The 15,046-nt window shown below is 33.1% G+C and overlaps 1 protein-coding gene across 1 annotated transcript; it reads left to right on the top strand.

The window, feature by feature from the left end:
- Positions 1-4,131: 4,131 nt before the first annotated feature.
- On the top strand, positions 4,132-5,076 carry LOC127555315 (olfactory receptor 51G2-like). The gene has a single exon (XM_051987543.1). It carries the CDS (start codon positions 4,135-4,137, stop codon positions 5,074-5,076), a length of 942 nt encoding a protein of 313 aa, XP_051843503.1. The 5' UTR covers positions 4,132-4,134.
- The last annotated feature ends 9,970 nt before the right edge of the window (positions 5,077-15,046 follow it).

Raw genomic sequence — 15,046 nt, 5'->3', positions numbered from 1 at the left:
GAGGAAAGGTAGGGTGACACTAACATGAATGAATGAATAAAAGATTGAAGAATTAAAAATCATTGATTAATGTCAGAGTAAGGGGTGACAGGGAAGTAGTACCAAGAGGAGGTTAGACATAAAAGAGATTAGTGTGAGCAGTTATGAAAAAGATTTTGTAAAATTGACAAGCCTTTAAAGGATTATCTGATTTTTAAAGTATCAATTGGAATAAAAGATAGGGAAAGACATTCTGAGTTAGTCTGAGTAAAGACAGATTGTTGAATATGTTGCATTAATAAAATAACTATGGAAAGTACAGAGAGTAGGCTTAAAAGAAAAGGAAATTGTGTGTGGAACTGTGTAAAATTGTAGAATAATGAAATTGGAAAGGACCTCAGAAATCACTTGAGAAAAATCACCCAATTTTATTATTTGGAGGTCTTTTTGGAGGCAATTTGCTTTAAGTGACTTGCTCAGGGTCGTATGGCTGGTATGTATATAAAGTCACATTTGAACTCAGGCCTTGTTGACTTCAGGGTCAGTGCTGTATCAGTCACCTAATTCCCTGAAAACATTCAAATTTACAGAAGAATAAAGTAAGTCTTCAGAAATAAAAAAAAATTATTTTGTCCAGATCACACAAATTAAACTACTAACAACCACATGTTCAGCCAACATATCAAGTAGTCATTCCTTTGCACCATATTGTTCTTATAATTTCAGAATTTTTCTTTACTAATGTGCTAAGTAAAACTTCTCATCAGAAGTCAACAACAAGAAGTTTTCAATCACCTCCTGGCAATGTATTAAATACTAGGGATACAGAGAAAAGTTAAAAAAAAAAAAAAAAACATAGTCTTGCTTACAAGGAATTCATAGTCTAAAAGGGTACACAACTTGCAAACAAGCATTCTCTATCAAGATAAGCAAAGGATAAATTGGAGATCATCAATAGAAAAAAAAAGTTATAAAGGTTAGTGAGAACCAAGGAAGGCTGCTTTGCAGAAATTGAGACTTTATCTGACATTTGAAGGAAGTGAGGAAGTCTGTTCTGTCTAGCCTAAGAAGGAATAATAAGATTCTAGCAAAGGGGAAGTTGTTATAAAGGACAAAACATGTTTTTTTTTTTTTTTAATTATATAGAATGTCCCACTACTAAAAATGAACTTCCCACCAGCAATAAGATGAATGTTCTGGATAAGGACAGGCAGACTGGAATTTTTAATTCATATAGGTTCCATAAGCAATAATGCTACACAGGTAGATTTGGGGTTTCTCTTTATGCATTTGCTCAAAGTTCTAAAATGATACATCTGCTCTGAAAATGTCCATCCATGTCCATTTGTAGATAACCATGTGGTTTGCTGATCTTTAGAATTCACTAATATAGAATCTAGGTCTGAGGTCACTTGCTTTGGGAACCTAAGCCAAAGAAGTTGGCAAGAAAGGGTAGGTATAATTTTGTGCTGGTATACTAATTCTTTCTCTATTCATTTATTATTTCTTTGAAGAGTTCTAGACTTTGGATAGATTTTAAAATCAGTCTTGGGCTATACTTGAAGGCCTCCACTATCTTCCTCTTTTGAAAATGTGAACATTTCCTCCTCTCTAGGACTGCAGAACCTTCTACTTTTGTCATTAGCTTTTAAAAATCACAGTCAATATCTTGGTAAATCATATGTATCCATTTTTACTTTGTTTTGTTTTTTGCTTATTTTTTTTCCATGCACTCAAGGATATGGTGCACTCATTAGGAAAGGGTAGAGAGATTATCTCTTATGATTCTCTCCTAGCCTAACTTAAGAACACCCTATCAGTTCTACATATTGTGCAATTTTTAGTCCAAGGAAGAAGATGGCTAAAGTTAGAATAAACTGCCCTGGAGGATAATGACTGCTCAATTGCTGAAGGTCTTCCAGCTAGTGTTCCACTTATTAGATATATTCTATACATACTTTTCATTTAGAAATGCATCGGATTAAATACCTTTGGAAGTTCTTTCCAGTTGTGAACTGGTATGATTCTCGGAAAAATGAACAGCATCTTAAACAAAAGTTATTGTCCTGAATTGAAGCAAATCAGATTTTCTGAAAATAGAGGTGACCACACTCCAATACCATACAAAAATAAAGAAGAGATTATGCAAATATATAAAGGGAAGTCTAATCAATAATCTGAATTGCCTTTATTTATGACTTCAGTATGAGTGTTCTGGAACCAGGTCTTATAGGTTCTTGAGAGTTGATTGCTGAGTTATTTGTGTAAAGATTTAGAATTTAAAATTTAGCAAATACTAAATCAAAGCCTGATTTCTTGTTTTGTTAATTGTTTAGATTTATCAAAGTGGAAGAAGAAAAAGTTGATTATGCAGATTCAACTTTAAAATGTCTCATATATATTTTTATCATAATTTTTCTTTTTTGGAGAACCAGTTGTAAAACATTTACCAGTACATCCATAATTTCAAGATAGAAAAGGAAGGCTAGCTTACTGAAGACAGTCTGAGAATTTCACTAATATTGGTGATAAATTGTTGGGAGGGGAAAAGAGTGCATTTTTGTGTGTCTAATCCCATTAGCAATTTCTCTGATGTAGATAATTCCCAGTAAGAAAATTGCTTTTGTCAAATATATATCTACAAGTGAACTCAGCCTATATAATTCTAGAGAATTGTTGGGGGGAGAGGAGTCAATGAAATATTAAGTAGCTTACCCAGGTTCAAAAGCCAGAACGCAATAGAGGTAGAGTTTAAACAAAGATGATTTTGTCATGACCAGTTATATTTTGGTGGGTGAGAGAGAAAATATGATAGGATCATTGTGGTCAATTTTAAAAGTGAAAAAAAATTAGAACTAGATCACATACACTAAGGAAATTTTTGCCTCCCCAGAAATATTTGGTTTCCCTCTATATAAGACTCCTGATTTTCAGAGTCAGGAAGTAAATCCCTGAGAGTAGAAATCTCAGGAATATTAATTTAATCACAAGGATTTGAATTGAAAAGTAGCTGGATATAAAATGATTCACTCCCCTCATTTTAGTGATAAAGAAAGTGGAGTCCAGAAAGATGAAATGCTTTACTCAAAAGTATAGAAATCAGGATGCATTGCTTTAAACAACAAAGTAGCACCTAATCCCTATACAGTGACAATTCAGGCATTAGCCTTGTTTGACTATGAGCTATAGAGAGTGAGTATGAATCACAACATAAATGGATTTAAATTGCTTTGTTTGTTTGTTTGTTTTTTAATTGTACTGATACCAAACCAAGTTTTATTGCCTGTGACATGCACAATTATCTTTCTGGGACATTTTCCTCCTCTCTATAAAGCAATGACAAGAATTTTTCTCTAAGTCAGATGAATTGAAAAGTTTTCCTTTAAACATTTCATTCACTACCATCTCATCTTCACAACCAGTATCATCTATACTACATACTATCTAGCAATGTACATTATCTGTTTATCTGTTTAGATATATAGAAACGATAGATAGATAGATAGATAGATATGTGTATATAGATACATATAAATAGATGGCACAGAGGTAGCACAGAAGATAGAGGGCTGGCCCTGAAGTCAAGAAAATGTTTTTTCCTAAATTCAAATATGTATACAGTCATTAGCTATGTGACCCTGGGTAAGCACTTAATCCTATTTACCACAGTTTTCCATCTATAAAATGAGCTAGAAAAGGAAATGACAAAGAAGACCCTAAATGGGGTCATGAAGAATTAGCTGTAACTGAAAACAACTGAATGACAACATATAAATAAATAGAAAGATAGATATAGATAAAGATATAAATACCCTGCTAGATATAGATACTCTGTCTCTCTGCCTATTCTATATGTGGTTACTTGTGTATATAAACATATATCTATACATAAACATACATACACAATATCTCTATAGAGTCAGAGAGAGACAGACAGAGACAAAAAGAGAGAGAGAGAGAGGAAAAGAGTTAGAGAGAACTACAAATAGAGAAATAGAGAGATATATTTGATGCTGTTGATCATGATGATGATGATGATGATAATGATGATAAGTATGATCTGATTGACCATTATACTCACTGAGGATCAGTGAGTTAGAGAACTATAATATTTGTTCTTTCATTACAGGAAAGGAATCCATCCCAGTGATCATCATGTCTGTCTTCAATTCCTCCACGCTCTATCCTCGGTTTCTTTTGACAGGTTTCCCAGGGTGGGAGGCCATGTATGGTTTGATCTCCATCCCCATCTGTCTAGTCTACATTATTTCTATTGCAGGAAATTCCATCATCCTCTTCATTATTCGGACAGATACCTCACTCCACCAGCCTATGTATTACTTTTTGTCAATGTTGGCTCTGACAGATTTGGGTCTATCTACTACTACATTGCCTACTATGCTCAGTGTCTTCTGGTTCCATGCCCGGGAAATCCCTTTCAATGCCTGCTTGATCCAGATGCACTTCATCCATATGTTCTCCATCATAGAGTCCGCTATATTGCTGGCCATGGCATTTGACCGTTTCGTGGCCATTCGTGAACCCCTGCGCTATTCAACCATCCTCACCAATAAGGTAATTAGTGGGATTGGTCTGGCCATTGCTGGAAGGGCACTGACTTTAGTCTTTCCTGGCTCCTTCCTCTTGAAAATGCTACAATACCAACCCATCAATGCCCTCTCCTACTCCTTTTGTCTGCACCAGGATCTCATTAAGATGACAGTATCCAGTCGGAAGATTAGCAGCATCTATGGCCTCATGGTGGTCATCTTCTCCATGGGACTAGACTCAGTACTGCTTCTTCTCTCCTATATACTCATCCTGGCCACAGTGCTGAGCATTGCTTCTAAATCAGAGCGTGTTAAAGCACTCAACACCTGCATTTCCCACATATGTGCTGTGCTCACTTTTTACACACCCATGATTGGGTTATCCATGATTCGTCGCTATGGACAGAATGCCTCTCCAATAGTACATGTGTTGATGGCAAATGTCTACCTTCTTGTTCCTCCACTCATGAACCCAATTGTATATAGTGTCAAGACAAAGCAGATTCGCTTGCGCATCCTTAAGAAGTTCCAAAAGCAGAAGGTATAGAGAGGCCCATAGATTCCCTCCTCAATAGTACTAATTATGCCTTATCTTTGTATAATATTTAATATTTTCCCAAAAGTTAAAAAAAATGCAATATTATTGACAGTGAGTGCTATAAATTGACTTTGCTGATTATGGATATACAAAGTTGAAACTGCAACAAATACTTCAATTTAAAAATGAATATGATTGTAGTTCTAATTACAATTTCTATTTCAACAAGTTATTTTCTGATAATAATGTTAGTTATATTCTGATAAAAAATATTTCATAAGAAAACAATTACTTTGCAGTTTTCCCTTTTATTTGGCCTTTTCAGTCCCTTCTTTTGCTTTTCCTTTTTCTAGTTAACAATTCAAGTTAATTAGCATTTATTTCATGACTACTATTTTCCAGGTGCTATACTAAATGCTAGGAATATGAAGGAAGAAAATATAACAAATATCAACTCTATTCTAATGGGGAGACAACATGAAAACAATGGTGCCCTAACAAGATAAATGAAGGGGAAAATGTGGGTGAGGAATAGTGGAAAGATATAAGTATTAATGGAGGTCAGGAAGAGCTTTGTGTACAAAGTGAATTTTGGAACTTGAAGGAAGTCATAGAATACAGGAAACAGAAGATAGAGACAATTTTAAGCATGAGGAACAACCAGTAAAATTTCAGTTAGAAGATAGATTTTCTTGAGCAAGAAATAGCAAGAAGGTCAATACCATTTCATTACAGAATATGGGAATTTATAAATAGGCAAAAAAATAGAGATCAAATTACATTCTCAATTTCAAAAAAAGCAGTTTATATTTGATCATAGAGGTTATAGAAAACCATTGACTAGAGAGTCATTATAACTAAGAGGGAATAACATAGTCAGACCTGTGCTTTAGGAAGATAAAATTAAAAGCCAGAGATATACTAGATAAGGTAGAGACTAAGGCAGAAAATTCAATAATCAGGTTATTACAATACTCCTGATTTGAGGTGATGATGGGTTGTACTGGGGAGAGAAGGTAATACTTGAGGAAAAAATGAAACATATTATAATGAAATTTCAAAAAAAGGCCACAGTAATTTAAATAGGGAGTAGAGGTTTAAGAAATGCTTACTGAGTAAAATCTGAAGGAATAGTTCAGTGAAGAAATGAGGAAACAATTTATTTTGTTTATTTTTTTTCCAGGGGACTTAGGGTGGAAGAAAACCAGACAAAAGATAAGCAATGGCAATGCTACATATGACATAAGTAGATTAGTCTTTGCAATTTCTAGAAGCTTGAGAATTCGTTTTTAAAAAAAAAAGTTTCTGCTCTAAATCAAGAACATGGGCTTCCTGAGAAATCGAGGAAAGGAAAAATGTTGGGCAAGCTAAGAAAGATAACAGGAAAGGATAAGAGTCAAGATTTCCAAGGGGGCAAGTTAAAACAGGGTAAATGCAAATCTCTTTTCAACATATGCACAGCCAGCAGTACTTTATGCAGTGTCCTATATCTGGTAACAAAGTATATGTCCCATCAATGGGTAATAGCTAAACAAATTTTGGTATATGGATGTAATGGGATTTTATTATACTGTCACCAATATCGAATTGAAGAATTTATAGAAGACTGAAAAGAATTATAAGAACTGAATGAAGTAATTAGAACCAGGTCAATAATGTACATGTCCACAAGAAAAATGAAAGAAAAAAAAAAAAAAGCTTAAACTGCATTCTTTATAGTTGCTGTTTATTCTTTATCCTTGAAGAGGATACATGAGGAAGGTAATGTCATGATTTACAAATGAATTGGATTTAAATTAGGGGAGCTGTGCAAAGTCATGAGTATCTCTTTCTCCTCTGGAACCATCTAAGTCCAGAGCTAAGATATAGAGCAAGATGACTGGTTATGACTCTGGATACAGTGATCTTTTTAAATCTCCAATCTCAGTTTGATTGAAGCAACATTTCAAAATGGTCTTTTTTTATCTAGTCAAAAAGAAAAAAAAGAAAAAAAAAAAAGAATGAGTCTGGAATAATTATGAAATCTGAATGTGGCCCAGGAAAATTATTATAGAAAATATATCTCTTGTCCTTCTTTACAGGAAGGCACTACAAGTGTGAGGTTTTAAACATACTGTGAGACATAGTGGATGTGCTGACTCATTTAGCTGAATTAATTTTTTTTTAACTTAAGAAAAACCTTTGTCACAAGGGATGGTTTTTGAGGAGCAAAGCAATGAGAGATATATTGAAAAATAAGTGTGATATAAATTTAAAATATAAGAGAAAATAATTTAACTATGAGAACATTTTTAAATATGCATCAAGTAAATAAATTAAACACATAACAATGAAATTTTAAATATAAACGTTGTAGTATATTCAGTCACAAATAGAATGTTTAAGGGGAAAGGGTGTGAAATCTAAGAAAGCAAAGAATGCTCATAACTCAACTAACCCTATAAAATTTTTCTATCGATGCAAAATGCAAGGATATGTTGGTTTTCTGCAGTTCTTTTCATTAAATGGATGTGCTAGTTCCATTTCCCTGGAATAATTTATACAAATTCTGTTAAAAAGAATTAGATAATGTCAAATATAGATAGATGATAGATAGATAGATAGATATACTCTTTTTTAAAAAGTATGTCTGAAATACATGAATTTCAAGTAGGCAAACTATTTTTTTAAGTATTTCAATTTTGCCCATAGCATTGAAGTTCAAAAAGGTCAAATTAAATGTAAGTTTTTGGTTACAGAGAAACCATATTAATAGATCCTTGAGGTAAAAACCAGATACTTGATGATCAGGATATGTACATATAGAGGAAAATGCTATTTAATCTTATTATATCATATTTTGTAAGGCAGTTTGGGACATATTAGGTTTCCTTCTACTGAAAAGTTTCTTATGAGTTCCAGATGACTACTTTTCGGGTATGTTACAGAAAAGATACTTGCTCAGGTAAAGATCCAATGAGGTATCTCTGACTTAATTTTGTAATTTTTATCAGTTTTAAAAGTGGTGGAGTTTTTAAGCAAACTTTATTTATTTTAAGAAAACTCTCTTAGTTTACTACTTTTAGGATAGAGTAGATCTCATGGCCACAAGGACTGATGAAAATACAGGTGAGAATTGAATTTGAGGTGAACACCAAAAGTGGAGAAGCAGACCTGAAAGAGTTCAACAAGCACTCATAATTAAAGGTGTTAATCTTTTCTGAATTCCCCATGTTTGCATGTTGTCTCCCCCATGAGAAAATGAATTTGTTGACAATCCTCACTTAAATTATTAGTTATCAATTATTATTATTAGTCAATAATAAATATGAACATAAGCAATACATTAATCACATTCAGTATAAGTTATATAAGAATTTAGATTTTAATAGGAGGACCTTCTAATAAGCCTCAAACCTTAAAACTTGTTTATCGGCTATGGAGCTTACTTGCATAGCTGAAAGAATGCTGACACAGTTATCTCCATCTTGTTTTGTTCAGTTCCCAAAACCAAACCAAGTATGGCTGGTAGCAGAGGACAGAAAGTCTCCCCTCCCCTTCCATTCCTGACATCTTCTTGGAGCATATATATAATTTGAATCATCTCCTCTAGTCCAACTTAAGGAAGAGCCATCCTATCTGTAACCTTGCTGACATATTATTTTGTCTATTTTAGTTTATGTGTTATGTGTCAATAAATGAAATTAATCTGTATTTGAAATAGTCATTCTTGAGTGTCTAAATATCTACCACTATTAAAAATATGACCCACAAGAAGGTTGCATCTCAGATCATGAGGAAGGGCTGAGGTACACTTCATTAGAGGGTGTCAGTTCCCTTTAATAAAATGTTTTGGCTCAGAGCTTTATCTCAGTTTCTCTTTTAGTCATTCAGGTGATTTTTGTCCCTATGCCCATTAGACTGTAAATTCTTTGAGGGCAGATACTTTTTGTTGTTGTTGTTTGATTTTGGTCTCTTTCTGTATGCACAGGGCTTAGCATAGTGCCTGACAAATAGGAGAAGCTTAATAAACAAATGTTGGTTGGATAATTTTGATGCTGACATCTTCTCAAGCCATTTTACTGGGTGAAACAATTCCCATTAGCCATTTAAAGAGCTGTACAATTTGAAATAAGACCATACGTCTCTGTATTGCACATTAAGTTGGTGGAGACTAAATTTGAGAAGCAAAACTAAGAATCACAGCATCTTCATCTCCTCACTCCTGAGATCTTATGGATATATGTAAAAATACAAACAATTAAATAGATAAAGAAATGAATAAATAAATAAATAGTTTAAGAGATAAGTAAATAACTAAATGATTGGATCAATAAATTAATGAATAAATAAATAGATGCTCAAGGAAGCATATATATGTATGGATGTATGAAGATAGAGATAATCAGTTACATATGACATATGCACCAATACGAAAGAACAAACATATATATAATCATACTACAGATAGATAGATAGATGTAAAATTTTATTAGGACACCTAAGTTATGTGCTATTATTTTTTCTGCTGTTATTATTTTGCATTAAAAAAAATTAAGTGAACATCTGTTAAGTGGTAGGAAATGATTAGTACAATAATTTTATTAATCTTCTGTCATTTTTTTTACTGACCTCAAGCAATTCTAAATTAGTATTATTTTTCTATGTGAAAAAGTGATTTAGATTTCTCAAAAATAAGAATGAAGAGTTCTTTGCAATAAATCCCCAAATTGGCAGACAAAAATGTTAGCAAAGTGATAAGATCTTTCAACTATCTGAATATCTGATGAATACTTTTATATATCAATAACAGGGCAGTTACCTATTTCTTGGCTTTTTTTTTTAATGAATTAATCCACTGAATGATTAAGGAAATAGTAATAAGACTACGATTTTGGACTCAATTCTTTTTCTTTTCTTATTTATTTACTTAAAACTTAAATACAAAATAGGGGGAAAAAATTTCCAGGGCCATAGCAGTACATCACAGAGGTTTCAAAATAGAAATCTATGAATTTTCATTTCAAGAAAATATATATAATAAATACTATACTTGGTATTCAGAACTTTGTATTTTTTTTCTTTGATTCCTCACAGGCTTTCTTTTGTTCTCTGATGTACACGTTTTATTTTATTCTTTTTTTTCTCTTTCTTCTCTGTTACTCCAAAAAGTCTACAATTAATTGCAGATAGTCACAAATACACAGATATATACAGACATATACACAGATGTCTATAATCATATGCTACATACACATATACATTCATAAACAGCTTTGTAAGATTGTACTACATTTGTTTGTCCTCTGTTTCTCTGAAAATGGATAACATCTTCCTTCATAAGCCCAAGTAATTTCATTTTTTCCTAAATCCATCAACTTTTCATTTCCTATATTTCAACAATATTCCAACATTATGCTGTCTAGTTATTTTAAATAGTCTAAAACAATATTGATTGATATGGCTGACATAGAATGTAGTTTCCTTATTTTTCTCTTTTGATTAAATCTACTTTAGCTTTAACTTTGTCTGAGATCAATGTTTACCTTCCCTACTTTTTTTTTAACCTAATAAGTTGTATACTGATCTTTTTATTGTGTGTTTATGTCTCATTTCTTATAACTTCTGAATGTTTTACTTTACTTCTACACACTATCTTGCCTTGCTATTTTTAATCTACTCCCCACCCTAAGGATCCCTCTTTTATTCTCACCCCCAACACTTTCCTTCATTCTTTATCTCATTCTTATTAATCTACAAACCTAATTCTATTCCTCTTACTCTACACACCACTCTATATCCCCTTTTCCTTATTCCCTTATTCTCTTATTTCTTTGTAAATTCAGAACACTTATATTTCCTCTAAATGGATATGTTATTCTCTCTTTAATCCTGATCCTATATGAATTGAGTTCCCTCTAAAAATGTCTCCCTAATCCTCTCCCTGCTCCCTTTCCCCTTACCTTCTTACATTTTTTCTGAATTTAAAAGACTTCTATACCCCTACACACACACACACACACACACATATGTGTACTCTGTGTGTGTGTGTGTGTGTGTATGTATTGCATTGTATCTTCCTTGACCCATTCCCAATGAGAGTAGAGTATCAGAATCACCAATCCTCTTTCCCCCATCTAATCCGCCTATATCAAAGTTTTTTCTCTTTTACCTCATTCATATAGTATTAATTACTCTTTTTATCTTTTCTTTCATGGTTTTGATTTTTAAAATGATATCACACTGAAATCTATGTCAAAATTTCTTTTGAACTATCCACTTACTAATAACAATATTAGATCTATGTTTTACATTTCCGCATAGAAAATATAAAGTTTTTCCTTATTGAGTCCCTTTTCTTAGTCTTTGATGTTCATCTTACATTTCTCATGGATTTTATATATATATATATATATATATATATATATATATATATATATATATATATATATATATAATGTTTCATTAAGTTTGGGCTTTTTTACAAAAAAATTCAGAAAATATGACAATTTATTTAATTTCTACTTTCTCAAATTCAAGATTATGCTTCAGTTTGATGTGTGACATTTTTGGCCACAACCCCTGTTCTGTTTTTCTTCAATATATAGTGTTCTTGGACCTGCAATCTTTTAATGTAGCCACTGCTAGGGTTTTTGTGATTCTTATTGTGGTTCCAACATATTAATTTTTTCTTATTGTTCATAATGTTTTCTTCTTGAATTAGGAGTTTCTAGATTTGGTATATTTTCCTCATAGATCTCTTTTACTTGGTGATCAATATATTTTTTTTCTAATTCTATTTTACTCTCTTGTTCTTACCCTTCAGGACAATTTATTTACTTCTCATAAGAAAAATAACTAATCTAGAGAATAAATCAAGAAGAGAAAATATAGGAATGATTGAACTATTTCACATATCATAACTTATTTAGCCATTCTCCAACTGATGGGCATCCACTCATTTTCCAGTTTCTTGCCATTACAAAAATACCACAAACATTTTTGCACGTGTGTCCCTTTCCCTCCTTTGTGATTTCTTTGGCATATAAGCTCAGTAGAAACATTGCTGGATCAAAGGGAACACATACTTTGACAGCCCTTTGGGCATAATTCCAAATTGTTCTCCACAATGATTGATTCAGTTCACAACTCTACCAACAATATGTTAGTACCCCAGATTTCCCATAATCTTCCAACATCCACCATTATCTTTTCCTGTTGTCTTAGCCAATCTAAGAGGTATGTAGTGGTATCTCAGAGTTGTTTTAATTTGCATGTCTCTGATCAATAGTGATTTAGAGCATCTTTTCATATGACTTGAATTCTTTAAAATTTGAGTCAATTCTCTACATATTTTTAAAATGAGGCCCTTATCAGAACCTTTGAAAATTTTTTTCCCACTTTATGCTTCCCTTCTAATCTTGTCTGCATTAGCTTTGTTTGTACAAAGACTTTTAATTTAATACAATCAAAATTATCTATTTTGTATTCAATAAGGAACTCAAGTTCTTCTCTGACCACAAATTCCTTTCTTCTCCACAGATCTGAAATATAAACTGTCCTTTGTTCTTCTAATTTGCTCATAATATCACTCTTTATATCTCAATCATGACCCATTTCAACCTTATCTTGATATATGGTGTTAGGTGTGGGTCAATGACTTGTTTCTACCATACTAATTTCCAGTTTTTTCAGCAATGAGTTCTTATCCCAAAAGCTGAAGTCTTTAAAAGTGAAAAGTGGATAGCTGGCAATCTACTTTCTCTATTGCTAACAGAGAAAAAAAAGCCTAAGGGAAGAAGGTAAACTGAGCAGGGCTCCAGATCCTTTAAATTATGCTTATTAAAAAAAAAAAATAAGTATTTCTTGTCTAAGTATAACCACTAGGTACAGAGAGGTATCATGGGGGGACTACTTTTTGTTAATTTTGAGTAGTGAATGTAGTAGTTTATTAAAAAGGGATGTACTACTTAATATATGTCAGGCACTGAACTGAGCACTTTTTTAAAAAATATTATTTCATTTCTTCCTCACAACAATTCTGCAAGATTGGTGACAGAATTATCCCTATACTATAACTGAGGAAAATGAAGGGAGAAAAACAGATTATTACTTACCTGAGCACAGAAAACTAGTAAATAATCTGAGAATCAATTTGAACTCAGATCTTCCTCACTCTAGGCCTTATTTTATGTCCAGTGCCATTAGCTACCTAAGAGGGACCTTTCTACTAGAGCTGCTAACTTATGTCTTTTCACTGATTTTCTACCATGCTCAGAATGCTCTTGTTCCTGCCTGCTGGCTTCCATAGCTTTTTTTTTTTTTTTTAAATAACTTTTTATTGACAGAGCCCATGGCTGGGTAATTTTTTTTACAACATTATCCCTTGCACTCACTTCTGTTCTGACTTTTCCCCTCTCTCCCTTCACCCCTCCCTCAGATGGCAAGCAATCCTACACATGCTAAATATGTCACTATATATCTTAGATACAATATATGTGTGCAGATGGCTTCCATAGCTTTGATTAAAACTTGGCTTAAACCTCAACATCTACAAAAAGTTCTTTGTAGCCCCAACACACACTCACTGCTACTTCCTTCTACTGAAGATTACTTGCATTTACACTCTATTAGTGTAATATGTACAAAACCACTTGAACATTGTCTCTCCCATTGGAAAATGAGCTCTTTGGGATCAGGAGGAGGTTTTTATCTTTCTCTATATTCCCAGTACTCAGCACAGTATCTGGCACATATTAGATACTTTAATAGAGAACTGTGGCACAAGTTCCATTCCCTCATCACAAACTATTTATTGAACATATCAAACTAGATGTCCCTATAGGCATTTCAAACTCAATATAGGCAAAACTTTTTCATTCTTTTTAAATCCTCCATTTCAGTCAGTAAATCCATCCTTTCAATCACCCTAATTTACAACCTTGATGTCATCCTGGACACCTGTCTGTCTGTCTGTCTGTCTCTCTCTCTTTCAAGTTCACTTTCTTTGTCTCTGTCTTCTCCTGCTCCTCCTCCTTCCTCAATTGGACTTTTGAAACTGCCTTTTTATTGACCTGTAATTGAGAATTTCTCCTTACTTCAATCCATCCACCATCCTTCATTCAAGCAATTAGTCATTTACCTAAAATTGTAGGTATGTTTACATCCCTTCAGCTTCCAATAATCAAAATTTAGCTCACGTGAAAAAAGTACATTCTAAATCTGACCCCAATCTCTAGCTCCTGATATCTTCCTCCGTAAAATTCACTTATATCTAGTTTTCATTTTTTAAAAATCATCTATGTTCTTATTTGCATATAATGTTGTGCCACAGTTCCCTTTTGATGTCCTGACCTAGTTTCCCCATTGTCCTATTTACTCTGCCTCAGGTTATAACCTTTCCCTCTTAATGTTTGGGGCAGTTGCTCTGCCCCAAAACCTCAGACTATAATCATTCCCTCTTAAATGGTTGATGAGATAAAGGTTTTATATCTTTAGGTTATAGTCATTCCTTCTTAATGTTTGACAGGACAAAGGTTTATCCATTTTAGATGTCATTAGAATATCAGTAACCTCTCCAGTACCTTCCTCCATTGTGTCATTCTAGGTGCCTCCCCCATTAGGTTATCCCCATCCAGGTACCTCCCCCATTATGTCATTGTTCTTGTTATTCTATTTAAAAGCTTGCTCTCTGATACTTGAGGGCTGGATTCTTTGAGATGATAGTGTTGTCCAGCCCTGGGACCAAGATCCATTTGTTCCCAGTATATCTCTCCATTTTAATAAACCATTAAATTGGTCTCTAATCTCTGTCTTGCTCAATTTCTCCAACATTACAAACTGTCTCTCCCATTTGACTACAGTTAAATGAAGCCTTCTTCGAAGCCGTGATTATACAATTTATATTACTAGAGTGGACACAATCACAAAAAATATGAAGTCTTGGACTTCACATAATTTATTGGTCAGTGGTTACCTAACACCAATACATTTGGAATTA

This window comes from Antechinus flavipes, chromosome 3, assembly GCF_016432865.1.
Source record: "Antechinus flavipes isolate AdamAnt ecotype Samford, QLD, Australia chromosome 3, AdamAnt_v2, whole genome shotgun sequence".
Classification (NCBI taxonomy): Eukaryota; Metazoa; Chordata; class Mammalia; order Dasyuromorphia; family Dasyuridae; genus Antechinus; species Antechinus flavipes.
Note: the sequence above shows the minus strand (reverse complement) of the source record. Positions and strands in the feature narration are given on the sequence as shown.